Source organism: Bufo bufo, chromosome 9, assembly GCF_905171765.1.
Source record: "Bufo bufo chromosome 9, aBufBuf1.1, whole genome shotgun sequence".
Classification (NCBI taxonomy): Eukaryota; Metazoa; Chordata; class Amphibia; order Anura; family Bufonidae; genus Bufo; species Bufo bufo.
The window spans coordinates 229503075-229529743 of NC_053397.1; the positions used below are offsets into that span (position 1 = coordinate 229503075).

General features: G+C 44.7%; 1 protein-coding gene across 6 annotated transcripts in view; it reads left to right on the forward strand.

The window, feature by feature from the left end:
* Positions 1–22479, forward strand: part of MOB3C (MOB kinase activator 3C) — a 130788-nt gene extending 108309 nt beyond the window's left edge. For 2 of the 6 annotated variants that reach the window (XM_040406695.1, XM_040406694.1), the window contains exons 3-5: positions 3999–4201; positions 21493–21555; positions 21648–22479. In XM_040406695.1, the coding sequence (XP_040262629.1) occupies positions 3999–4201; positions 21493–21522 (233 nt within the window). In that variant the 3' untranslated portion in view covers positions 21523–21555; positions 21648–22479. Of the gene's footprint in view, positions 1–3998; positions 4215–4250; positions 4365–21492; positions 21556–21647 lie in introns of those variants that run through there. The other 4 variants (XR_005774105.1, XM_040406697.1, XM_040406698.1 and 1 more) reach the window with 4 other exon arrangements.
* The last annotated feature ends 4190 nt before the right edge of the window (positions 22480–26669 follow it).

Below are 26669 nucleotides of genomic sequence, written 5' to 3' on the forward strand. Positions count from 1 at the left end.
GATGTCTGGATGCACCTTGGACTCCCAGGTCGCTGCTGGGAACGATGTTGTCTGAGTAGTGCGCCACTTTTACAGACTGACAATAATACGCACAAAACCGAAGATAAAATCGATTTTAGAGGAAAAATTGTTAGGAAACATTCTTTCCTGTATATTTACTTGTATATAAAGTGCAAGTGCTGCCAAAAATTACAAGGAAGAGGCACTCCGACACAACCTGTATATCACATAAAGGAGGGCATCATACACATTGTGGTACAGTACATCAGGTAGTCGGACTCCTACACTCATAAAGCCTGTGCACTAAGGGAAAGGGCTGCCAAATATTACAAGGAAGAGGCACTCCGACACAACCTGTATATCACATAAAGGAGGCCTCAGTCACATTGTGGTACAGTAGTTCAGGTAGTCGGACTCCTACACTCATAAAGCCTGTGCACTAAGGGAAAGGGCTGCCAAATATTACAGGGAAGAGGCACTCCGACACAACCTGTATATCACATAAAGGAGGCCTCAGTCACATTGTGGTACAGTACATCAGGTAGTCGGACTCCTACACTCATAAAGCCTGTGCACTAAGGGAAAGGGCTGCCAAATATTACAGGGAAGAGGCACTCCGACACAACCTGTATATCACATAAAGGAGGCCTCAGTCACATTGTGGTACAGTAGATCAGGTAGTCGGACTCCTACACTCATAAAGCCTGTGCACTAAGGGAAAGGGCTGCCAAATATTACAGGGAAGAGGCACTCCGACACAACCTGTATATCACATAAAGGAGGCCTCAGTCACATTGTGGTACAGTAGTTCAGGTAGTCGGACTCCTACACTCATAAAGCCTGTGCACTAAGGGAAAGGGCTGCCAAATATTACAGGGAAGAGGCACTCCGACACAACCTGTATATCACATAAAGGAGGCCTCAGTCACATTGTGGTACAGTAGTTCAGGTAGTCGGACTCCTACACTCATAAAGCCTGTGCACTAAGGGAAAGGGCTGCCAAACATTACGGAATGGCGCTGAATATAGCGCCTCGAAATATCAGAGTGTGGGGTGGGATCACTTGTTTGCCCAGACTCTCCATGGTGGGAGGAAGGAGGATCAGGGTGAGGATTGTGTTTAGCAGACTCCTGGCTACTGAGACTGGACTTGGTGGAAGACAGGATGGTGCTTAACCGACTGGAAGCATTATCTGCTGCAATCCAACCGACCACCTGGTCGCACTGGTCTGACTTCAGGAGTGGTGTCCTGCGCCGCCCTACAAACTGGGACATGAAGCTAGGTATCATGGATGAGTGTGTTTCTTGTGCTCAGGCAGCGGGCACAGTTTCACCGCACCCAGGGCCACGGCCTCCGCGCGCACCATCAGCAGCACGGCCACTGCCCCGTCTCTTACTGCTCGCCTTCTGCATATTAAATGGTATATATGCTTGAAAGTATGTCACACGTACAGTAGCGGAGGATTTGTAAGTGTTTGCGTGAAAAATATTACAAAAGGTATTTGGGATGTAGAAATGTCACACAGGAGATATCCCGCAGATAATGTCAATGATGTCAGCAGCGGCTAATAAAAAAATTACTGGGAATGTCACAGGTATTTGGGATGTGGAAACGTCACACAGGAGATGTACCGCAGGTAATGTCATTGTCCGCGGCGGACACCGTCTATGGAAAAAGTGAACTGGATGTCACAGATATTTTTGGGATGCGTACACGTTACACTGGAGATGTACCGCAGATAATGTCGCTGTCTGCAGCAGCCTAACTATTGCACGCTATTTAGGATGCGCTAAAAATAGATATTGCTGCTGTCACACACAATAGTCGTTAATTTGACTTTTGGGTCTCTGACAAATTTTTTAACTTAAAAAAATATATATTTCACTCCCTACACTATCTTTCCCTTCTTCAGCACAGCTCTCCCTGACTAACACTTTGCAGAACACGTGGCATTATCATACATTGAGCATTATCAAGACTGCTTTATGAATGAAATTGCACATTCCTATCAACAATCATGTGTTTAATTCATCTATACAATCATGCACGATGACTTTTCTATCTAATCAAGTGTGCTGATCCAGGAACGAACTTTGAGTAGCCATATTATTATTATCACATATAAGAATTGAATATTTATATATTATTACGGTCTAATGAAATTATAAGATACGGTTTTTGAGTGGCATCTATAGTTGTGGGTTTTATTTGTTTTAGGGTCCATTCACACGTCCGTTGTTTCTTTCCTGATCTGTTCCGTTTTTTGCGGAACAGATCTGGACCAGATCTGTACCCATTCATTTTCAATGGGTCCTGAAAAAAAATCTGACATTGTGCTGTCCGATTTTTTTCAGGACCCATTGAAAATGAATGGGTACAGAACTGGTCCAGATCTGTTCCGCAAAAAACGGAACAGATCAGGAAAGAAACAACGGACATGTGAATGGACCCTTAGGGGGGATTTATTTTTCAACAGAAAATGATTTTATGTATTCAGCAAGGACCCTTGTGGATTGTATTGGTGTACACACGGTTGACGGTGTGTGTCTCTGTCTGCCTCAGATCCTACCACCTGCACCTCGCAATTTCTGGCCCAGACCGAGTGACACACTATCACCTGCGTGATTCTCCAATTTTTAAATATAATTTTAGAAATTTTTGTTTATTTTAATACATATATGACTTGTCCAATTACATGTGGATATAATAAATATTCCTTTTTGACATTTATTGTCCTTGGAACATTCTTGGATGAATGAGTGCCTGTTAATATCTATTTACTACAATTCACTCAACCACAGACTGGGGGGCAGTCTGATAACAGTGCACCTAAATCTATAGACCAAGACGGCTGGGCCACTATATCTATATACATACTTTTTGCGCCCAGCCTCAGTAGGGTAGGTAGCTCCAGTAGGGCGGAACTGTTATCTGGGACTACTTGCAGTGTCCAATGGATGGCGAGAGCAAGGGAGCCTAGGGTATTCTGAGACTCCTGTCTAATCATTGGCTCAGGCTGCAGCTTGTCCTCCTCTGATTGGCTGCTGTTTATAAAGTAGTATATGCGTGTGCAGGGTGATATATCTACCGTGTTGAACAGAGTCAAACACTTGCAGTATAGACCCCAAAGACAAAATGAGGGAAAACGAGCGCCAAACCCTGTGTCAAAGAACAGTTGAAAAAAAAAAAATGGAATAGGAGTAGAAGGCACCAATTGCAGTGATAACTACTATGTTGCACAAAATATATCATAAAGCATTAGCGTGGAGTAAGGATAATGGGTACTCCGGATAGAAGAACCTGGATACACAAGGCTAGTAGAGAAGGGACCGACTAAAACCATGTAAGCATAGTAAAAATAATATAAATAGTATAGTAAAATTTGTGTAAACAATGTGGAGTGCCCCTTACGACAGTTACACACAGATGAATAAATAAAACTCACTTCACTGGGGGGTAGTCATCAGGATAAGCATAATACACCTGTGACTTGAACCCCCCCGGCCAGGATCGCATGTAGAATCGTAGTGATGGAAGGCAGCAAAAATCCAGTGCTTCTGATCAATCACCTTTAATATGCATATGTGGCTCGACGCGTTTCGGGGACAACAATTCCCCTTCCTCAGGAGCATTACATAACCACTCTGTTCAACACAGTAGATATATCACCCTGCACACGCATATACTATCTTGTTAAGTGTCTGTAATCACAAACACTTTCTGGAGCTGCCTTCCCCTCCCTCTCCCTCATATTCTCTTTCTTCTTTTTTCCACCACCCCTGTCGGCGCCCCGATTTTTCATTCCTTTGGGATACTCCGTGATCCCTACGGGTCTGAATTAACTTCCCCTTTTTTCTCTGTTCTTTATTGCTGTTTATAAAGACAAGTCTATCACATGCTCCACAGTCAGTGCCTGCAGAGCTACTGTCCATTACAGCAAGAGCAGAAGGATGATACAGGACAGATTGCTGAACTACCAATATGTCTCCATATTGCAGGGATTCCTTTCCCAAAGAACTTCCAGCAAGTCTGCACCAAGATCCTGACACGGTTATTCCGGGTATTTGTCCACGTCTACATCCATCATTTTGATGGTATCATCAGTGTGGGGGCGGAAGCTCATGTCAACACCTGCTACAAACACTTCTACTACTTCATTGCAGAGTTCAGCCTGGTGGATCATCGAGAGCTGGAACCATTGGTAAGATATGGTGGCTGAGATACTGGGGTCTGCATCATTCAAAGGGGAGGCTGAGATACTGGGGTCTGCCCTATTCAAAGGGGAGGCTGAGATTCTGAGTATATCCCATTCAAAGGGGAGGCTGAGATACTAAGTATACCCCATTCAAAGAGGAGGCTGAGATACCGGGGTGTGCCCCATTCAAAGGGGACGCCGAGACACTGAATATACCCCATTCAAAGGGGAGAATAAGATTCTGAGTATACCCCATTCAAAAAGGAGGCTGAGATACTGAGTGTACCTCATTCAAAGGGGAGGCTGGGATACTGGAGTGTGCCCTATTCAAAGGAAAGACTAAGATATTGGGGTGTACCCCATTCAAAGGGTAGGCTGAGATACTGGGGTGTGCCCCATTTAAAGGGGAGGCTGAGATATCAGGGTGATCATTATTCAAAGGGGATGCTGAGATATTGGGGTGTGCCTCATTAAAAGGGGAGGCTGAGATACTGGGGTGTACCCCATTCAAAGGGGATGCTGAGATATTGGGGTGTGCCTCATTAAAAGGGGAGGCTGAGATACTGGGGTGTACCCCATTCAAAGGGGATGCTGAGATATTGGGGTGTGCCTCATTAAAAGGGGAGGCTGAGATACTGGGATGTGCCCCATTCAAAGGGGAGGGTGAGAACCTGAGTATACCCCATTCAAAAAGGAGGCAGAGATACTGAGTGTACCCCATTCAAAGGGGAAGCTGAGATACTGAGTGTACCCCATTCAAAGGGGAAGCTGAGATACTGATTGTACCCCATTCAAAAGGGGAGGTTCAGATACTGGGGTGTGCCCCATTCAAAGGAAAGGCTGAGATATTGGGGTCTACCCCATTCATAGGGGACGCTGAGCTCCTGAGGTGTACCTTATTCAACGTTGTAATATGTCTCCAAATGTCAAATATTTATGTATGAAAAATATATCAACCTGATTTGGTAATCCTCTCCAAATCTAATGTATGCATTATCTGGAGTAAGGACATCCGGAGGACAAGAGTTATATAAAAAAAAATGAATAATGTGATTTATTTTCAGTCTTCATACGAGTTGATTACTTACCGAAATAGGTTAGGAAAAGTCTTAATGTTCTTGAAGTATCATTGTTGAAGGTTAGGAATCTTTAGGCTCCATATGTCTTCATCTCTAGCCAGCAAACAACAACCCCCAACAGACATGAGAAGACCCCACCCTGTCTGTCCCTGTCAGTCATTTATACCATAGATACAGGTGTGTCTTACTAATGTATGGGCTTATACATTGTCATGTATGGAGACTGCACATATAGGTCTTGACGTCCCCATACAGACCTCCCATCGCCCTTGTGTATCACTATAGATGGTGTAATACATCCTTTATATTAAATACCAATTAATATTATATCACATACTATTTACCATTTCCCCCTCTTGAGGGTGAAACAATCTTTTCGAACCAACATCAAATTTTACAATTATCTTGGACTCTTCATTCTTTTCTTCCTTATAAATTAATTAATTGTCTATCAATTATTTATTTGACAACACAACAACAATATTATGGTAAACTGTGATTGAATATCAATTAAATACATTTAGGAACTAATCTAATATCTATTAGGCATCTTTTTCTCTTCATCATCTTCCTCTGGTCTCTTCATGATCTTCATACTGTAATTTCACTTATTCATCTTAAATTTGAATCACAAAGTCTATGATAAGATTGATAGAACTGTATGTGGATGATGTGCAGTCCTTAAATTGAATTTTATCATATTTTCCAATGATGTTCATGTACAAGATTTATCACCTTTTACTATTTGTGGTGACAAAGCTTTCCTGGACACAGATTGTAACTTAAAAACATATCAGGAATTCCTTGGTCTTCAGAAGTGTCTGTGAAGAGCTGTGACTTCTTCCTTGTCATTGCCCTTCTTTCTCACCACTTATAATTTGGTAGAACTTTATAAGGAGTTTGGAGTAACTGTCCATTCAGCCTCCTCTGAGGTTTTTCACGCTCTCAGGATGATTGTCCCTGATCAAGGGAAATGAACTTAGTCGTTTACCAAAGCTTTTACATCACAAGTAGCAGATTCCTGAACTTCAGAGGAGTTTATGGCAATCTAATGGAATAGGTTTTCCAGGAAAAAACAAACAAGCACCATAGGCCGTACATAGGCGCTAAATATCTCACTTCTTGAGCCCTAGTTGTTCTAACTGTAAATCACTGACTGAGGCTCTTCAGCCCTCGCTCTCCTTGAGCTCCGCGCTCCATGTTGCTGCCCGTCCTTCTGTCACAGACCTCCTTTCTACAGGGAGTGCAGAATTATTAGGCAAGTTGTATTTTTGAGGATTAATTTTATTATTGAACAACAACCATGTTCTCAATGAACCCAAAAAACTCATTAATATCAAAGCTGAATATTTTTGGAAGTAGTTTTTAGTTTGTTTTTAGTTTTAGCTATTTTAGGGGGATATCTGTGTGTGCAGGTGACTATTACTGTGCATAATTATTAGGCAACTTAACAAAAAACAAATATATACCCATTCCAATTATTTATTTTTACCAGTGAAACCAATATAACATCTCAACATTCACAAATATACATTTCTGACATTCAAAAACAAAAACAAATCAGTGACCAATATAGCCACCTTTCTTTGCAAGGACACTCAAAAGCCTGCCATCCATGGATTCTGTCAGTGTTTTGATCTGTTCACCATCAACATTGTGTGCAGCAGCAACCACAGCCTCCCAGACACTGTTCAGAGAGGTTTACTGTTTTCCCTCCTTGTAAATCTCACATTTGATGATGGACCACAGGTTCTCAATGGGGTTCAGATCAGGTGAACAAGGAGGCCATGTCATTAGATTTTTTTCTTTTATACCCTTTCTTGCCAGCCACGCTGTGGAGTACTTGGACGCGTGTGATGGAGCATTGTCCTGCATGAAAATCATGTTTTTCTTGAAGGATGCAGACTTCTTCCTGTACCACTGCTTGAAGAAGGTGTCTTCCAGAAACTGGCAGTAGGACTGGGAGTTGAGCTTGACTCCATCCTCAACCCGAAAAGGCCCCACAAGCTCATCTTTGATGATACCAGCCCAAACCAGTACTCCACCTCCACCTTGCTGGCGTCTGAGTCGGACTGGAGCTCTCTGCCCTTTACCAATCCAGCCACGGGCCCATCCATCTGGCCCATCAAGACTCACTCTCATTTCATCAGTCCATAAAACCTTAGAAAAATCAGTCTTGAGATATTTCTTGGCCCAGTCTTGATGTTTCAGCTTGTGTGTCTTGTTCAGTGGTGGTCGTCTTTCAGCCTTTCTTACCTTGGCCATGTCTCTGAGTATTGCACACCTTGTGCTTTTGGGCACTCCAGTGATGTTGCAGCTCTGAAATATGGCCAAACTGGTGGCAAGTGGCATCTTGGCAGCTGCACGCTTGACTTTTCTCAGTTCATGGGTAGTTATTTTGCGCCTTGGTTTTTCCACACGCTTCTTGCAACCCTGTTGACTATTTTGAATGAAACGCTTGATTGTTCGATGATCACGCTTCAGAAGCTTTGCAATTTTAAGAGTGCTGCATCCCTCTGCAAGATATCTCACTATTTTTGACTTTTCTGAGCCTGTCAAGTCCTTATTTTGACCCATTTTGCCAAAGGAAAGGAAGTTGCCTAATAATTATGCACACCTGATATAGGGTGTTGATGTCATTAGACCACACCCCTTCTCATTACAGAGATGCACATCACCTAATATGCTTAATTGGTAGTAGGCTTTCGAGCCTATACAGCTTGGAGTAAGACAACATGCATAAAGAGGATGATGTGGTCAAAATACTCATTTGCCTAATAATTCTGCACGCAGTGTATGTGGACAGAACTTTCTTTCATTGAGCTTTACCTCTACTGTATACTTTTGTTTTTGTTTATTTTGTCCCTTTTTTCCCTTAAGTGATAGATTTCTACTACAATATGTTTTTCTACTGGATTACAACTATCTACAAATACCACTATCACCTAAGGAAAAAAAAAAAGGAAAAAAAAGGGACAAAAGAAAAAAGTATTCATTAGTAGAAACCACCTTTAAGAAATGAGACAAATTATATATAGGAGTAATTCTGTAGTTAAAATTCGGAGACCCACTTGAGAAACTTCAGTACAGTCTTTTGGGATGATTCTTCAGAGTTTTCGAGAAAGAGGAAATTCTCTGAGGATTTTTTTTGCTGAATTCTTTCGATAAATGTTTTCGCTAGAATTTTCTCGATGAAGAATTTTAGTTGAAAATGTTTTTTTCAATGAAGTCCCTTCGAAGAGGTTTCTTCGATAGAATTGTTTTAGGAATGTATTGTATAGAAATGTTTTTAGGAAAGAACTGCTTTTTTATAAAAGGTTTAGAAATATATATGCTGAATTTTATGCAGGATTTTAGGAATTGATGCATGCTAAAGATGTTTTATGTCAAATGAATTTATGAGCACATGGTTTGGAGTGACTATATATGTGTGCAAAATATTGGCACCAGCATTTTTAATTAAATGAAAACGCACTGATACCGCAGACAAACTGCTGAAAGAAAGATAATATAATCGAACATTTTGAGCAAAAATGGAGAGCAACCAAGTTAAATGCAGATCCATCCCACAGTTTGGGTACAGCACCAAATGCTTGATTGGGAACAGCCTTTTGGAAAAGTATTTAAACCCACCATATCCATAGGAAAGACAACCACTGAGGAAGGAGTCGCAGTTAACTCCTAAACGCGTATGGGGAAGTCTTCTTATGGAAAATAAACAAGTTACCTCTTGAATATTACAACCTCTGGAGCGCTTCAGCAGAAAAAGAATAAAGTAAGGGGATCGGTGACATCATAACCACGTGGGACGCCGAAGCCGAATCTGAGCAACACAAACCTAAGTAAGTCAGAGAGACCTGATAAATTCTCTGATTGAAATAATCGTAACTCTCAGTTGCTCGTTTAAAAATCAGTATACTTTCGACTGAAATAACTGCAATTTTTGGCTGCTGTTTGAAAAATCGGCATACCACTGATCTTTAAATTTACTGAAGATCCCAAGCAGAACTCACCCACAGGGAGAGCCAGCAAAGAGCCAGGAAGGTACGAATAAAGTCTCTAACTTCGCAACACGTGGGACGCCACAGTGTATGCAAAGAAGCAGGCGAACTCCTACAAAATAGTGAGTACAATTATGACTATATAGACAGTACAAACGGAGGCCATCTTTTTCTGTGTGCGATTTTTTAATATCGCAAGATTAATCGAGATCAACACGATTATTCATCGATAATTTGTTTTGCATCCATTTTTCGTGCTCTCTTTTACCGAATAAGAGGACTATAATACAAATTTAATCTCAAGCTGCTTAAATACTTTGTGATATTTATACATCTATTTGCACATTTGACATACATGTTATCACTGGTTATATATGTTTTTATAGTTTAACTGTTTTTAATAGTATTACTATATAGTTTTAATAAGCAATAAATTCCTATAGCCATACACTTTTCTCCATAAGTGGTTTTTTATGTAGGTGTGCCCCTCTCCTATATCTTATTATATAAAAATGGGTTACAATTCAATAATAATCAATTATAAAATTGGTAACAATAGTAAAAAACAAACAAAAACAATGATATACAACTAAGAAACACCAAATAACCTAAAGAATATGCCTCTAATCAATAATACAATTAGATATCTTACTAATGACCCAAGGAGACAATGCCTTAACCGTACACTTGATTTCTCCCAGCCGCAGATGTATCAGATCTTCATCATATTTCCTTTTAAATATATATATATATATATATATATATATATATATATATAGAGAGAGATTCAACCATATATGACTAGAACTAAAATCAGTTCTTTGGAGATGATACTAAGATATATACGTAAAATGTATCTATTTATCTCCCTAAATCAAAATGGCACCATTGAGGCTGCAGGTACAATGATCCCAAATTAATCTAAATCCTAAAAACATGATATGATTGATATAATATATAGATATAAATAGATATAATTAATTAATTTCCTAATATCCAGAAGGAAATTTTATACTATACCAAGTATCGGCCTGGAAGAAATCAGGGTCAAGGTTCAGGAATGTAGTATGGTCAGGTCCGATTCCCTCCTCTCTTAGTCTCCTTGCTGTGGTGGTTGTTCCTTGGATGGATTGATTGAGTGATCAAGGGATGATCGTATGAAATGATTATCTCCCCTATCAGCTTATGCTGCCTTTTTATCCCCCTTAGGAAGGGGCTTGGTCAGGTTAATCAATAAATAGTGACATCAGTTGTGACCCCCTCCCACCTATTTCACAATTCATATCTTACTTTACTCTAGCACTAGATGGCACTGGAGGTCTATGAGTAAATTTTGGAATTAATTCATATTTTTACTCCTCAACTGATTTACCAGTCAGGACTTTGACAGGTCCAAAGGGATACAATAAAATGTTGTCTCCTTCCAAACAATTATATGTACACTTCTGTTGACTTCCAGTCTAGTCACACAATCCGTAGTCCTACTCTATTCACGGCATTATCCATGTCTGCTTGGGAACAAACATAAGTATTTCTCAGTCATTGTCCTTTACGACAAGTCTGCTTAATGTGTTAAACCATTGTCCACATCATAAGAGGAGATTTTTAAAACCATTCACTCATCAGTCTTCTTCACACTTAGACCACATAAACCTATAACCATATTAACCTTACTTTATGTTAAAACATAGGTAAACTTGATGATCATTTTTATATGATTATATTTCCATCTTATTTCTAAAACCTAAGCATCTAAGACACGGGTGTCAAACACAAGGCCCGCGGGCCGAATCCGGCCCGCCAGACCTCGTCATGTGGCCCGCGCAGCCGCCGCCGATATGCGGCAGGCGAGCGAGCTGGCGGCGGCTGCTGGGCACAGGGAGATGAGCGCTTCCATTGTGGAAGCGCTCATCTCCAGTCATCTGTATCGCCGTCCTCAGGACAGCGATACAGATGCCTGTGCTGTGGTAGGGGAGGGAGAGGCGTGTCCCTTTCCCTTCCTCTGATAGGCTGCCGGCCTAGTGTCTGCAGCCTATAAGAGGCCGGCGCAGGCGGTGCGATGACGTCATCGCGCTGCCTGAGTTATACAGCGTGGGACAGAGGCCAGAAGAGGCCTGCATCGCATCACTGACATGGAGGTAAGTATGTGTTTTTTTATTATTTTTTTATTATGTACAATACTTTTACTGGCGGGGGCTGTTATTACTGGCAAAGGGGGGGCTGTTATTACTGGCGGGGGCTGTTATTACTGGCAAAGGGGGGGCTGTTATTACTGGCGGGGGCTGTTATTACTGGCAAAGGGGGGGCTGTTATTACTGGCGGGGGCTGTTATTACTGGCAAAGGGGGGGCTGTTTGTTATTACTGGCAAAGGGGGGGCTGTTATTACTGGCGGGGGCTGTTATTACTGGCAAAGGGGGGGCTGTTATTACTGGTGGGGGCTGTTATTACTGGCAAAGGGGGGGCTGTTATTACTGGCAAAGGGGGGGCTGTTATTACTGGCAAAGGGGGGGCTGTTATTACTGGCGGGGGCTGTTATTACTGGCAAAGGGGGGGCTGTTATTACTGGCGGGGGCTGTTATTACTGGCAAAGGGGGGGCTGTTATTACTGGCAAAGGGGGGCTGTTATTACTGGCAAAGGGGGGCTGTTATTACTGGCAAAGGGGGGGCTGTTATTACTGGCAAAGGGGGGGCTGTTATTACTGGCAAAGCGGGGGCTGTTATTACTGGCAAAGGGGGGGCTGTTATTACTGGCGGGGGCTGTTATTACTGGCAAAGGGGGGGCTGTTATTACTGGCGGGGGCTGTTATTACTGGCAAAGGGGGGGCTGTTATTACTGGCGGGGGCTGTTATTACTGGCGGGGGCTGTTATTACTGGCAAAGGGGGGGCTGTTATTACTGGCGGGGGCTGTTATTACTGGCAAAGGGGGGGCTGTTATTACTGGCGGGGGCTGTTATTACTGGCAAAGGGGGGGCTGTTTGTTATTACTGGCAAAGGGGGGCTGTTATTACTGGCAAAGGGGGCTGTTATTACTGGCGGGGGCTGTTCTTACTGGCACAGAGGGGCTGTTATTACTGACACAGAGGGGCTCTTATTACTGTGGGCTGTTATTACTGACACAGAGGGGCTCTTATTACTGGGGGCTGCTATTACTGGCAAAGGGGGGGCTGTTATTACTGGCAAAGGGGGGGCTGTTATTACTGGCAAAGGGGGCTGTTATTACTGGCACAGAGGGGCTGTTATTACAGGGGGCTGTTATTACTGGGGGCTGTTATTATCTCCAAATACTTATTATGAAATCTTTCTCATTAGGATAAAACACCTCATCAGCTCCGCCGAGCCCCCGGCCAAAGTGTGGAAGTGGCGTCCGAGATCCCCAAGGGCCAAGCCAAGTAACTGTAAGTTTTCCGGCCCTTCGAGGGTGACCAAACTGCTGATGCGGCCCCCGATGAATTTGAGTTTGACACCCCTGATCTAAGATATAACATCTCACATTGTAATACATACGATTCTTTCTCTATCCATTTAACCACTTGCCGCACACGTAACGCCGATAAAAGCGTCCGGGCGGCGGCACGCTCAGGGCTCAGCAACGCCTATTGGTGTCATCTCGTGTGAGCCGAGATTTCCTGTGAACCCGCGCTCACAGGAGCGCGCGTTCACAGGATCGCAAAGTAAACAAGTTGATCATTCGCTGGCAGGCTCTAGATGTGATTTTTTTAACCCCAGAAAGGTATATTAGACGCCGTTTTGTTAGCAGCGTCTGATATACCTGCTACCTGGTCCTCTGGTCCCTTTTGCTTGGATCGACCACCAGAGGACACAGGCAGCTCTGTAAGTAGCACCAATCACCACACTACACCCCCCCCCCTGTCACTTATTAACCCCTGATCACCCCATATAGACTCCCTGATCACCCCCGTCATTGATCACCCCCCTGTAAGGCTCCATTCAGACGTCTGTATGTGTTTTGCGGACACCGGCAATGTGCTTTCCGCATTTTGCGGATCCGCACATTGCCAGAACTATATAGAAAATGCCTTTTCTTGTCCGCAATTGCGGACAAGAATAGGACATGTTCTATATTTTTGCGGAAGTGCGGACCCGGAAGTGCAGATCCGCAATTCCGGATCCGAGCGGGACAAAGTCTGTCCCCATAGAAATGAATGGGTCCGCAATTCCGTTCCGCAAAATGCGGAACAGAATTGCGGACGTGTGAATGGGGCCTAAGGGTCCCTTATCACCGCCAGTTACTTAGCTACTTGTTAGGTAGTTAGCGCCCAGCCCACCGCAGTCAACAATGGTCGTGTGCATGAGGCCTAAGGAGAATAGCAGAAACTCCTAATGCTAGCCATACATGTAATGATTGCGGAGACCCTCAAATGCCAGGGCAGTACAAACACCCCACAAATGACCCCATTTCGGAAAGAAGACACCCAAGGTATTCGCTGAGGGGCATATTGAGTCCATGAAAGATTGAACTTTTTATCACAAGTTAGCGGAAAGGGAGTGCCAAAAAAAAAAATCTTCTATGAACTCGCCATGCCCCTCACAGAATACTCTTGGGGTGTCTTCTTTCCAAAATGGGGTCACATGTAGGGTATTTATACTGCCCTGGCATTTTAGGGGCCCTAAAGCGTGAGAAGAAGTCTGGAATCCAAATGCCTAAAAATGCCCTCCTAAATGGTACTCGTTGGACTTTCGGCCCCTTTGCGCATCTTGGCTGCAAAAAAGTGTCACACATGTGGTATCGCCGTACTCAGAAGAAGTAGGGCAATGTGTTTTGGGGTGTATTTTTACATATACCCATGATGGGTGAGAGAAATATCTCTGTAAATTGACAACTTTGTATAAAAAAAATGTAAAAAGTTGTCATTTACAGAGATATTTCTCACACACAGTATGGGTATATGTAAAAATACACCCCAAAACACATTGCCCTACTTCTTCTGAGTACGGCGATACCACATGTGTGACACTTTTTTGCAGCCAAGATGCGCAAAGGGGCCCAAATTCCAATGAGTATTTCACAGGGCATTTTTACGCATTTGGATTCCAAACTACTTCTCACGCTTTAGGGCCCCTAAAATGCCAGGGCAGTATAAATACCCCACAAGTGACCCCATTTTGGAAAGAAGACAACCCAAGGTATTTCGTGAGGGGCATGGCGAGTTCATGTAAAATTTTATTTTTTTGTCACAAGTTAGTGGAATATGAGACTTTGTAAGAAAAAATAAAAATAAAAAAATAATCATTTTCCGCTAACTTGTGCCAAACATTTTTTTTTCTATGAACTCGCCATGCCCCTCACGGAGTATCTTGGGGTGTCTTCTTTCCAAAATGGGGTCACTTGTGGGGTATTTATACTGCCCTGGCATTTTAGGGGCCCTAAAGCGTGAGAAGTAGTTTGGAATCCAAATGCGTAAAAAATGCCCTATGAAATCCTAAAGTTACTCGTTGGACTTTCGGTGGGTGAGAGAAATATCTCTGTAAATTGACACTGCACTGGCCACCAATGAGTTAAATACAGGGGAGGGGGGTCTGTCCCCTCCTGCCTGGCAGCACCTATCTCTTACAGGGGGCTATGATACGCACAATTAACCCCTCAGGTGTGGCACCTGAGGGGTTAATTGTGCGTATCACAGCCCCCTGTAAGAGATCAGGTGCTGCCAGGCAGCAGTCATGTACACAGTTCGTAGTACATTCTAACTTGAAGCGTCCCCATCACTATGGGAACGCCTCTGTGTTAGAATATACTGTCGGATCTGAGTTTTCACGAAGTGAAAACTCAGCTCTTAAAAAGCTTTTATGCAGACAGATCTGCGGATCCATCTGTGTGAAAGTAGCCTACGGCCACGGACGCGGATGCCAATCTTGTGTGCATCCGTGTTTTTTCACGGACCCATTGACTTGAATGGGTCCGTGAACCGTTGTCAGTCAAAAAAATAGGACAGGTCATATTTTTTTGACGGACAGGAAACACGGATCACGGCCGCGGATGAACAACGGTGCATTTTCCGAGTTTTCAACTGACCCATTGAAAGTCAATGGGTCCGCAGAAAATCACGGAAAACGGAACGGCCACGGATGCACACAACGGTTGTGTGCATGAGGCCTTACAGAGATACCTAACTAGAATTAAGTTCAAGAGGCTTAAATTCACCTTCTGTCTTCTTTTGCAAACCCGGACAAAAGGGCTGACATTCAGCATAGATATCAAAACAAAAAAAGTTTTATATATACACACACTGCTCAAAAAAATAAAGGGAACACTTAAACAACACAATGTAACTCCAAGTCAATCACACTTCTGTGAAATCAAACTGTCCCCTTAGGAAGCAACACTGAGTGACAATTAATTTCACATGCTGTTGTGCAAATGGGATAGACAACAGGTGGGAATTATAGGCAATTAGCAAGACACCCCCAATAAAGGAGTGATTCTGCAGGTGGTGACCACAGACCACTTATCAGTTCCTATGCTTCCTGGCTGATGTTTTGGTCACTTTTGAATGCTGGTGGTGCTTTCACTCTAGTGGTAGCATGAGACGGAGTCTACAACCCACACAAGTGGCTCAGGTAGTGCAGCTTATCCAGGATGGCACATCAATGCGAGCTGTGGCAAGAAGGTTTGCTGTGTCTGTCAGCGTAGTGTCCAGAGCATGGAGGCGCTACCAGGAGACAGGCCAGTACATCAGGAGACGTGGAGGAGGCCGTAGGAGGGCAACAACCCAGCAGCAGGACCGCTACCTCCGCCTTTGTGCAAGGAGGAACAGGAGGAGCACTGCCAGAGCCCTGCAAAATGACCTCCAGCAGGCCACAAATGTGCATGTGTCTGCTCAAACGGTCAGAAACAGACTCCATGAGGGTGATATGAGTGCCCGACGTCCACAGCTGGGGGTTGTGCTTACAGCCCAACACCGTGCAGGACGTTTGGCATTTGCCAGAGAACACCAAGATTGGCAAATTCGCCACTGGCGCCCTATGCTCTTCACAGATGAAAGCAGGTTCACTCGGAGCACATGTGACAGACGTGACAGAGTCTGGAGACGCCGTGGAGAACGTTCTGCTGCCTGCAACATCCTCCAGCATGACCGTTTTGGCATTGGGTCAGTAATGGTGTGGGGTGGCATTTCTTTGGAGGGCCGCACAGCCCTCCATGTGCTCGCCAGAGGTAGCCTGACTGCCATTAGGTACCGAGATGAGATCCTCAGACCCCTTGTGAGACCATATGCTGGTGCGGTTGGCCCTGGGTTCCTCCCAAGACAATGCTAGACCTCATGTGGCTGGAGTGTGTCAGCAGTTCCTGCAAGACGAAGGCATTGATGCTATGGACTGGCCCGCCCGTTCCCCAGACCTGAATCCAATTGAGCACATCTGGGACATCATGTCTCGCTCTATCCACCAACGTCACGTTGCACCACAGACTGTCCAGGAGTTGGCAGATGCTTTAGTCCAGGTCTGGGAGGAGATCTCTCAGGAGACCGTCCGCCACCTCATCAGGAGCATGCACAGGCGTTGTAGGGAGGTCATACAGGCACGTGGAGGCCACACACACTACTGAGCCTCATTTTGACTTGTTTTAAGGGCATTACATCAAAGTTGGATCAGCCTGTAGTGTGTTTTTCCACTTTAATTTTGAGTATTTTTGTGTGATTTTGTTGTCAGCACATTCAACTATGTAAAGAACAAAGTATTTCAGAAGAATATTTAATTAACTCAGATCTAGGATGTGTTATTTTTGTGTTCCCTTAATTTTTTTGAGAAGTGTATAATATATATATACAGTACAGACCAAAAGTTTGGACACACCTTCTCATTCAAAGAGTTTTCTTTATTTTCATGACTATGAAAATTGTAGATTCACACTGAAGGCATCAAAACTATGAATTAACACATGTGGAATTATATTCATAACAAACAAGTGTGAAACAACTGAAAATATGTCATATTCTAGGTTCTTCAAAGTAGCCCCCTTTTGCTTTGATTACTGCTTTGCACACTCTTGGCATTCTCTTGATGAGCTTCAAGAGGTAGTCCCCTGAAATGGTCTTCACTTCACAGGTGTGCCCTGTCAGGTTGAATAAGTGGGATTTCTTGCCTTATAAATGGGGTTGGGACCATCAGTGGCGTTGAGGAGAAGTCGGGTGGATACACAGCTGATAGTCCTACTGAATAGACTGTTAGAATTTGTATTATGGCAAGAAAAAAGCAGCTAAGTAAAGAAAAACGAGTGGCCATCATTACTTTAAGAAATGAAGGTCAGTCAGTCAGCCGAAAAATTGGGAAAACTTTGAAAGTAAGGGCTATTTGACCATGAAGGAGAGTGATGGGGTGCTGCTCCAGATGACCTGGCCTCCACAGTCACCGGACCTGAACCCAATCGAGATGGTTTGGGGTGAGCTGGACCGCAGAGTGAAGCTAAGCATCTCTGGGAACTCCTTCAAGACTGTTGGAAGACCATTTCAGGGGACTACCTCTTGAAACTCATCAAGAGTGTGCAAAGCAGTAATCAAAGCAAAAGGTGGCTACTTTGAAGAACCTAGAATATGACATATTTTCAGTTGTTTCACACTTGTTTGTTATGTATATAATTCCACATGTGTTAATTCATAGTTTTAATGCCTTCATAGTCATGAAAATAAAGAAAACTCTTTGAATGAGAAGGTGTGTCCAAACTTTTGGTCTGTACTGTGTATATATATATATATATATATATATATATATATTTTCATAGAAAATCAACGCAGCACTCTTCTTGTAAAAACCGCAGTGTCTTTATTCACACATGTGACACAAAATAGGCAACATTTCAATCCCCTTCCGGGATCCTTCTCAAGCCAAGTGCCCTTGGCTTGAGAAGGATCCCGGAAGGGGATTGAAACGTTGCCTATTTTGTGTCACATGTGTGAATAAAGACACTGCGTTTTTTACAAGAAGAGTGCTGCGTTGATTTTCTATGAATATACAAGCCTGTTGTCAAAGGCGAGATGCTTGCACCGGATAATCTCTAAAGTAAGTGCTGCCGGAATTCACATACTTATATATATATATATATATATATAATGGATTCTTTTATATTCAAAAGTTCTGACAACAGAAGGACTGGAACCCAAAGAAACATGGAACATAACAACAGGACATGGAACAAACAACAAACAGGAACCAGCACATAAGCAGATGCCTGGACCCCAAGCAGGATGGAAGCATGGCGGTCTCAGGCAGAGCTGCTCACAGACTAGATGTCCTCCCTACGGAGAACCCAGGAGCCCTCTCATGAAGGCAGAACATACACAGGACAGGAACAGAAACAGTAAGGCACTGCCAGGTTATACATGGAACAGACTGGATCAGAAGTAGTTGGCACTATTCCGCAGGACCTTTGTCCGGGAGAACGTATATTATTAAATCATGCTTTAAGTAAACATTTATAAAGTTGAGAAATCTTAACCTTCTGTCCTGCATTCCCTATTAAATCATTAAAAAAAGTGAAAATGTCTCTCAAGAAAAAGTTTTTCCTTTATAGTGCCGAACGTAACTGAAAATACCTAAAGCAATATAAATTAAGTATATTTTCTCTTTGTGCTAACTCCAAAAATGGGAGTATAACCCCATTCTTAACCACCTGTGCAACATACAAAATATTATTTACTCTGGGGGAGAAAGCGAGTAAGGCTTTAATTGGAATATAATTAATAATTCTCTCAATTCATTTAAAGAACTTATCTTCTATCCATACTGCGGAAATCCTAATGACAGAATAATTGGGGCAAAATCACAATTTTCACCAAGGATAATCTGTCGGCTCTAGATAACGGAAGTTGGAGCCATATACCATATTTTTCGCCGTATAAGACGCACTTTTTTCCTCCCAAAAGTGGGGGGAAAATAGCAGTGCGTCTTATACGGCGAATGCTGCCGATTTTGTCGGGTTTTCAATGATACACCCGCCGCGATGCCGTGCGGCGGGTGTATCAGCTGTGAGGGAGGCGGGACTGGGGGCCGGCATCTGCTTTTAAAATGACAGCGGGGCCCGTGCAGTGACTGTATTCTACTACACGGGCCCCGCTCACTGTATGATCCTATGTCTAATAGTTACCGTAATTGTAATTGTATGTAATCAGGAGCGCTGTGTATTGCCGGTACTTACAACTAGAAGCGGTAGGTACTGGTAACAGAGAGGAGGGAGGAGGCAGGCCGGGAGGACGGAAGCTAACAGCGTGAGTCATACGTCATGCGGCTGCGCCGCCCACTTTATGAATGAATGAAGCAGGCGGCGTGGACGCATGACGTATGACTCACGCTGCCAGCTTCCGTCCTGCCTTCTCCCTCCTCTCTGCTACCAGTACCTACCGCTTCTAGTTGTAAGTACCGGCAATACACAGCGCTCCTGATTACATACAATTACAATTACGGTAACTATTAGACATAGGATCATACAGTGAGCGGGGCCCGTGTAGTAGAATACAGTCACTGCACGGGCCCCGCTGTCATTATAAAAGCAGATGCCGGCCCCCAGCGTGTATTGAGGGTCATTCACTACAGGGACACTTATGGAGGGGATCTGTGGATGACACATAGCATAAGATGCTATATATGTGTCATCCACAGATCCCCCCCATAACTGTCATACACAGATCCTCATAACAGTGCCATCCAGAGATCCCCCATAAGTGTCACCCAGAGATCCCCCATAAGTGTCACCCAGAGATCCCCCATAAGTGTCACCCACAGATCCCCCATAAGTGTCACCCACAGATCCCCCATAACAGTGCGCCATCCACAGATCCCCCATAACAGTGCCATCCACAGACCACAATTAGTTCAAAACCCACCAAAAGCACAACTTTTGGTTCAAAATATTTTTTTTCTTATTTTCCTCCTCAAAAACCTAGGTGCGTCTTATAGGCCGGTGCGTCTTATAGGGCGAAAAATACGGTAGTTATCTTTGATCTCAATTTGCTTATCTGTAGAGGTCTGTAGATTATAAGTACCTAATCCTTCTCTACAAGTGACTCTCCAGTGTTACTTCTCTAGGACATATGATGTTTATAGATTACTACTACTCCACTCCATCTCAACAAGTGACTCTCCAGTGTTACTCCTCCTAGGACATATGATGTATGTAGATTATTAGTACCTGATCCTTCTCTAGACATGATCCTGCATGGCTGTGTACGTGGTCTTCTTTCTAGAAATGATCCTGCATGGCTGTGTACATGGTCTTCTCTCTAGACATGATCTGCATGACTGTGTACATGGTCTTTTGGTCTTCTCTCTAGACATGATCTGCATGACTATGTACATGGTCTTCTCTCTAGAAATGGTCCTGCACAGCTGTGTACATGGTCTTCTGGTCTTCTCTCTAGACATAATCTGCATGACTGTGTACATGGTTTTCCGCTCTTCTCTATAGACATGATCTTGCATGGCTGTGTACATGGTCTTCTATCTAGACATGATCTGCATGACTGTGTACATGGTCTTCTGGTCTTCTCTCTAGAAATGGTCCTGCATGGCTGTGTACATGGTCTTCTGGTCTACAGTCTAGACATGATCTGCATGACTATGTACATGGTCTTCTCTCTAGAAATGGTCCTGCATGGCTGTGTACATGGTCTTCTGTTTAGAAATGGTACTGCACGGCTGTGTACATGGTCTTCTCTGTAGACATGATCCTGCATTACTGTGTACATGGGTTTCTGCTCTTCTCTCTAGACATGATCCTGCATGGCTGTGTACATGTTCTTCTCCTCTTCTCTTTAGACATGATCTTGTATGCCTGTGTACACGGTCTTTAGGTCTTTTCTCTAGACATGATCTGCATGACTGTGTACATGGTCTTCTCTCTAGAAATGGTCCTGCACAGCTGTGTACATGGTCTTCTCTCTAGAAATGGTCCTGCACAGCTGTGTACATGGTCTTCTGGTCTACTGTCTAGACATGATCTGCATGACTTTGTACATGGTTTTCCCCTCTTCTCTCTAGACATGATCCTTCATGACCTCGTACATGGTCTTCTCTCTAGAAATGGTCCTGCATGGCTGTGTACATGGTTTTCTGCTCTTCTCTGTAGACCTGATCCTGTGTGGATGTGTAGATGGTATTGCACTGTCCTCCTCTGGTTTGTATTGGACTCCTTGTGTTAATGATACTGTTGAATGTGACCCTTTGTACAGAGTAATTCAGTTCTTTGGGGCTTACTCTTGTTTCTTTAGAGAGAAATGACAGAGAGAATCTGCCACTGACATTGGATACACCGGAAAACCTGCTGGATCCAGGTACTTACCCTAGATGATGAAACTAAACTACTAATATCCTTGGTGAATTGGACAGTGATCATATCAGAACCTTGTTACTTTATTTATTACAGATTTTACAACATGGAAGTAGCTGACTGCAAATGGGCCAGGAATACGAATTTCCCTATACCAATGAAAAGAAGGTGGTCTGACCGCCAAGCTCCAGCTTTGAAGGGGACTAGTGATGTTAACTGGTGTCCTACATTATACAGGTCAATTTGGTGAAGGTCTAGCACCAAAAAACAAACAGTCATTAATCTTCAGAACGTGGCATTGTGGTGAGGGCGAGTGCCATGGTGTAGAGTGAAGGCAGCCTGTAGCTTCCCAGGATCTTGTGCGGCTGCTGTCATTTCACTCAGAAAGCCTTTTGTTTTCTGGATCTTCACACAGACGTGCTCCTCTTCCTGGCGCATGTGAAGAATATTTCTCACTAGTGAAGATATGAGCCATTCCAGATCCATTTAGATAATCAGTGATGATTATGAACTGCTCTTCTAGGAACTCATTGCTGTAGTACATGGGGAGCGGATGTCCAGCACCGAGGGGCCGTCGGATGCACACGTGCTGGAATAACGGTGGGGGGTTGGAGGTGTTCTGCTGGGTCTAAAGGGTTCTTGCCATGGTGTGGAATACACTTTTATATCACTGGTACCTATGGACAGTCATTATCCACTTACTTCTGGTTACATCGGGAGGGGGGGGGGGGTCATAATCCTGTTCTGTGTTCTCATTTATTGTGATGGAAAAATCCCTTTAAACCTCTGTATAAAAAAACTAAACTGTTCAGCATCAGTAGAATTAATCCAATGGATATTATGTATTATGGCCCCCCCCTCATACAATATTACACGGCACCACCCCCCCCTCATACAATATTACACGGACCCCCCCCCTGCATACAATATTACAGGGCACCCCCCCTCTGCATACAATATTACACGGCACCACCCCCCCCTCATACAATATTACACGGAACCCCCCCCCCTCTGCATACAATATTACAGGGCACCCCCCCCTCTGCATACAATATTACACACCCCCCCCTGCATACAATATTACACGCCCCCCCTGCATACAATATTACACGGCCCCCCCCCCCCCCATACAATATTACACGCCCCCCCCCCTGCATACAATATTACAGGGCACCCCCCCGCATACAATATTACAGGGCACCCCCCCTGCATACATTACAGTGCACCCCCCCTCTGCATACAATATTACACGGCACCACCCCCCCCCTCATACAATATTACACGGAACCCCCCCCCCCCTCTGCATACAATATTACACGGCACCCCCCCCCTCTGCATACAATATTACACGCCCCCCCCTGCATACAATATTACACCCCCCCCCCCCTGCATACATTACAGTGCACCCCCCCTCTGCATACAATATTACACGGCCCCCCCCCCCCCCCTGCATACAATATTACAGGGCACCCCCCCGCATACAATATTACACGCCCCCCCCCCTGCATACATTACAGTGCACCCCCCCTCTGCATACAATATTACACGGCACCACCCCCCCCCCTCATACAATATTACACGGAACCCCCCCTCTGCATACAATATTACACGGCACCCCCCCCCTCATACAATATTACACAGAACCCCCCCTCTGCATACAATATTACACGGCTCCCCCCCCCATACAATATTACACGGAACCCCCCCCCCTCTGCATACAATATTACACGGCACTCCCCCCCCATACAATATTACACGGCACCCCCCCCCCCCTGCATACAATATTACACGGCCCCCCCCCCCGCATACAATATTACAGGGCACCCCCTGTCTGCATACAATATTACACGGCACCACCCCCCCCCCCCTCATACAATATTACACGGCACCACCCCCCCTCATACAATATTACACGGAACCCCCCCCCCCCTCTGCATACAATATTACAGGGCACCCCCCCCCCCCCATACAATATTACACGGCACCCCCTCATACAATATTACACGGAACCCCCCCTCTGCATACAATATTACACGGCACCCCCCCATACAATATTACACGGCACCCCCCCTGCATACAATATTACACGCCACCCCCCCTCATACAATATTACACGGAACCCCCCCTCATACAATATTACACGGAACCCCCCCCTCTGCATACAATATTACACGGCCCCCCCCCCTCATACAATATTACACGGCACCCCCCATCTGCATACAATATTACACGGCACCCCCCATCTGCATACAATATTACACGGAACCCCCCATCTGCATACAATATTACACGGAACCCCCCATCTGCATACAATATTACACGGAACCCCCCATCTGCATACAATATTACACGGAACCCCCCCCCCCCCCCATACAATATTACACGGAACCCCCCCTCTGCATACAATATTACACGGCACCCCCCCCCCCCCCATACAATATTACACGGCACCCCCCCCCCCCCTCATACAATATTACACGGCACACCCCCCCTCATACAATATTACACGGCACCCCCTCATACAATATTACACGGAACCCCCCCTCTGCATACAATATTACACGGCACCCCCCCATACAATATTACACGGAACCCCCCCTCTGCATACAATATTACACGGCACCCCCCCCCCCCCCATACAATATTACACGGCCCCCCCCCCCCCCTCATACAATATTACACGGCACACCCCCCCCTCATACAATATTACACGGCACCCCCTCATACAATATTACACGGAACCCCCCCTCTGCATACAATATTACACGGCACCCCCCCATACAATATTACACGGCACCCCCCCTGCATACAATATTACACGCCACCCCCCCTCATACAATATTACACGGAACCCCCCCTCATACAATATTACACGGAACCCCCCCCTCTGCATACAATATTACACGGCACCCCCCCCTCATACAATATTACACGGCACCCCCCATCTGCATACAATATTACACGGCACCCCCCATCTGCATACAATATTACACGGAACCCCCCATCTGCATACAATATTACACGGAACCCCCCATCTGCATACAATATTACACGGAACCCCCCCCCCCCCCATACAATATTACACGGAACCCCCCCTCTGCATACAATATTACACGGCACCCCCCCCCCCCCATACAATATTACACGGCCCCCCCCCCCCCCTCATACAATATTACACGGCACACCCCCCCTCATACAATATTACACGGCACGGCACCACCCCCCCCCCCCCCCTATTTTTTTTTTTCCAAAGGTAAAATACATGGATACCATTACACATACATAATACAGCAAGAGATATACAAAATTTCTGTTGAATGACGCACATTATCAAAGCAGCACCAAACATTGTGCATATTATCCTGAAACATAATCTCTATTGGTGGATAATGGTAACGAACATAGCCACCAGCATTTAAAGCCTCAACCCTCCCCCGGCGACGAAGCGGGCACGGCATCAGCTATACAGTAGAAATCCACAGGGTAAGCACCATCTCATCCCATCCATGTAGACAGAACACTCTACGGTGAGAGGCCTAATTGCCTGGAAAAGCAGACGCTGCACTCCCAGGCGGTAATGAGGGTTATTAATGTCCAGTGTTCCCAGTACACATGTCCTCGGATCAGGCGAGATCTCAATGGTATAAGCGTCTTTAATAGCTGCCAACACATCAGTCCAGAAACTCCAAAGACTGACTCCACATCGAACAGAAATGCCGGAGTCCTGTACGTGAGACGTGCCTTGGCCTTCACAGAGCGACAGCAGAGGTGTCAGTGCCAATAGCGACTTCCATTGCTCCTCTGTTATGGGTCCAACCTCCCTTTTATACTTCACCACTAGTGTATCCTGCTTCCTGTAAATGGACGAAATGAATCCGCTCCAGGAGTAACCGTGAGGATTTGTGGGAACAGTGGGACTGTCGTGACATCGATTTCGCCTGAACCTGAAAGGCGTGTCGTAGGAGGGCAAGCTCATCTCGAAGTTCTTCAAAGGACTTGAACTCACCATCTTTTTGCAGCGGATATAAGAATTTCACGCCTTTACGTTCACAGGGCGAAAAACAGACAGCAGTACACGACACCTCTGCCAGACTTCATGTATCATACTGAGTGTGGGGTATCCCGCTATCTTATCAGAGAAACCACTATGTTCCAGCAAAGCTACCGGTGGGTCATGGCCTATAATATACGCTATCAGGCGGGCAGACGCAACGTCCCCAGGAGTCCTTCCCCACCCCCTCAGCTGCTGCAGCTGTGAAGATCGGGTGCTAGCTGTTTTATTGCGCCAAATCAGACTTCTAAATAGTCTATCTATTCTAAGGAAGATCCGGCGAGGTATCCATACAGGGGAATTAGGCAGGACATAGATGAGTTTTAGCATAAGAACCATTTTAAGGAGATTACTCCTGCCTATTTCTGACATTGGCAGTTTGTTCAGACATGATGCCCAGGAGCGGCTTTATAGTATTTTTCACATAGTGCCCCTGGTTCGTTGAGAACACTATTCCCAGATATTTGAATTGATGAGCAAACTGTAGCTGAGTGGACCGAAGGAAGAAACTATCGGAGGACACATCTAGCGGCAACAGAATAGATTTATCCCAATTCATACGAAAACCAGACCTGTCACCAAAATCCTTGACGGGGGTTATAACTCACTTGCCCCTTCCACCCTTACCTATTCCCTCCGTGCTTTACCCCCTCCCCACACCAATACACCCAACCACCCAAAATAAAACTCAGACAACCGATTGGAATGTATTGGCCACAGCAGCCTTTTTATTAAATATAAATACATAAATAACCGTAATACAATATTAACTCTAACAGGGGAGGTCCTTGAAGCCCCAAAAAAAACACTGAGCTGTCTCACCGGGGGTGAGCCATTTTTGCCTCCAGCAGTAACACCCCAGCTCGGAAGCACCACGAAATGGTACCGCCCCTCCATCCACCACAACAGTTCAAGTTCTACCGTAGCCAACTCCAAGGACCCCCCACCGCCAACAATGCACAGATTTGATCCCTCAATTCTGTGCGTTCCTCCACATCCTCAGAGCCACCTCAATCCCTTCCTGCAGAACCAAGCACCACATATCCAGCCCTACGGCTTTCAGATGC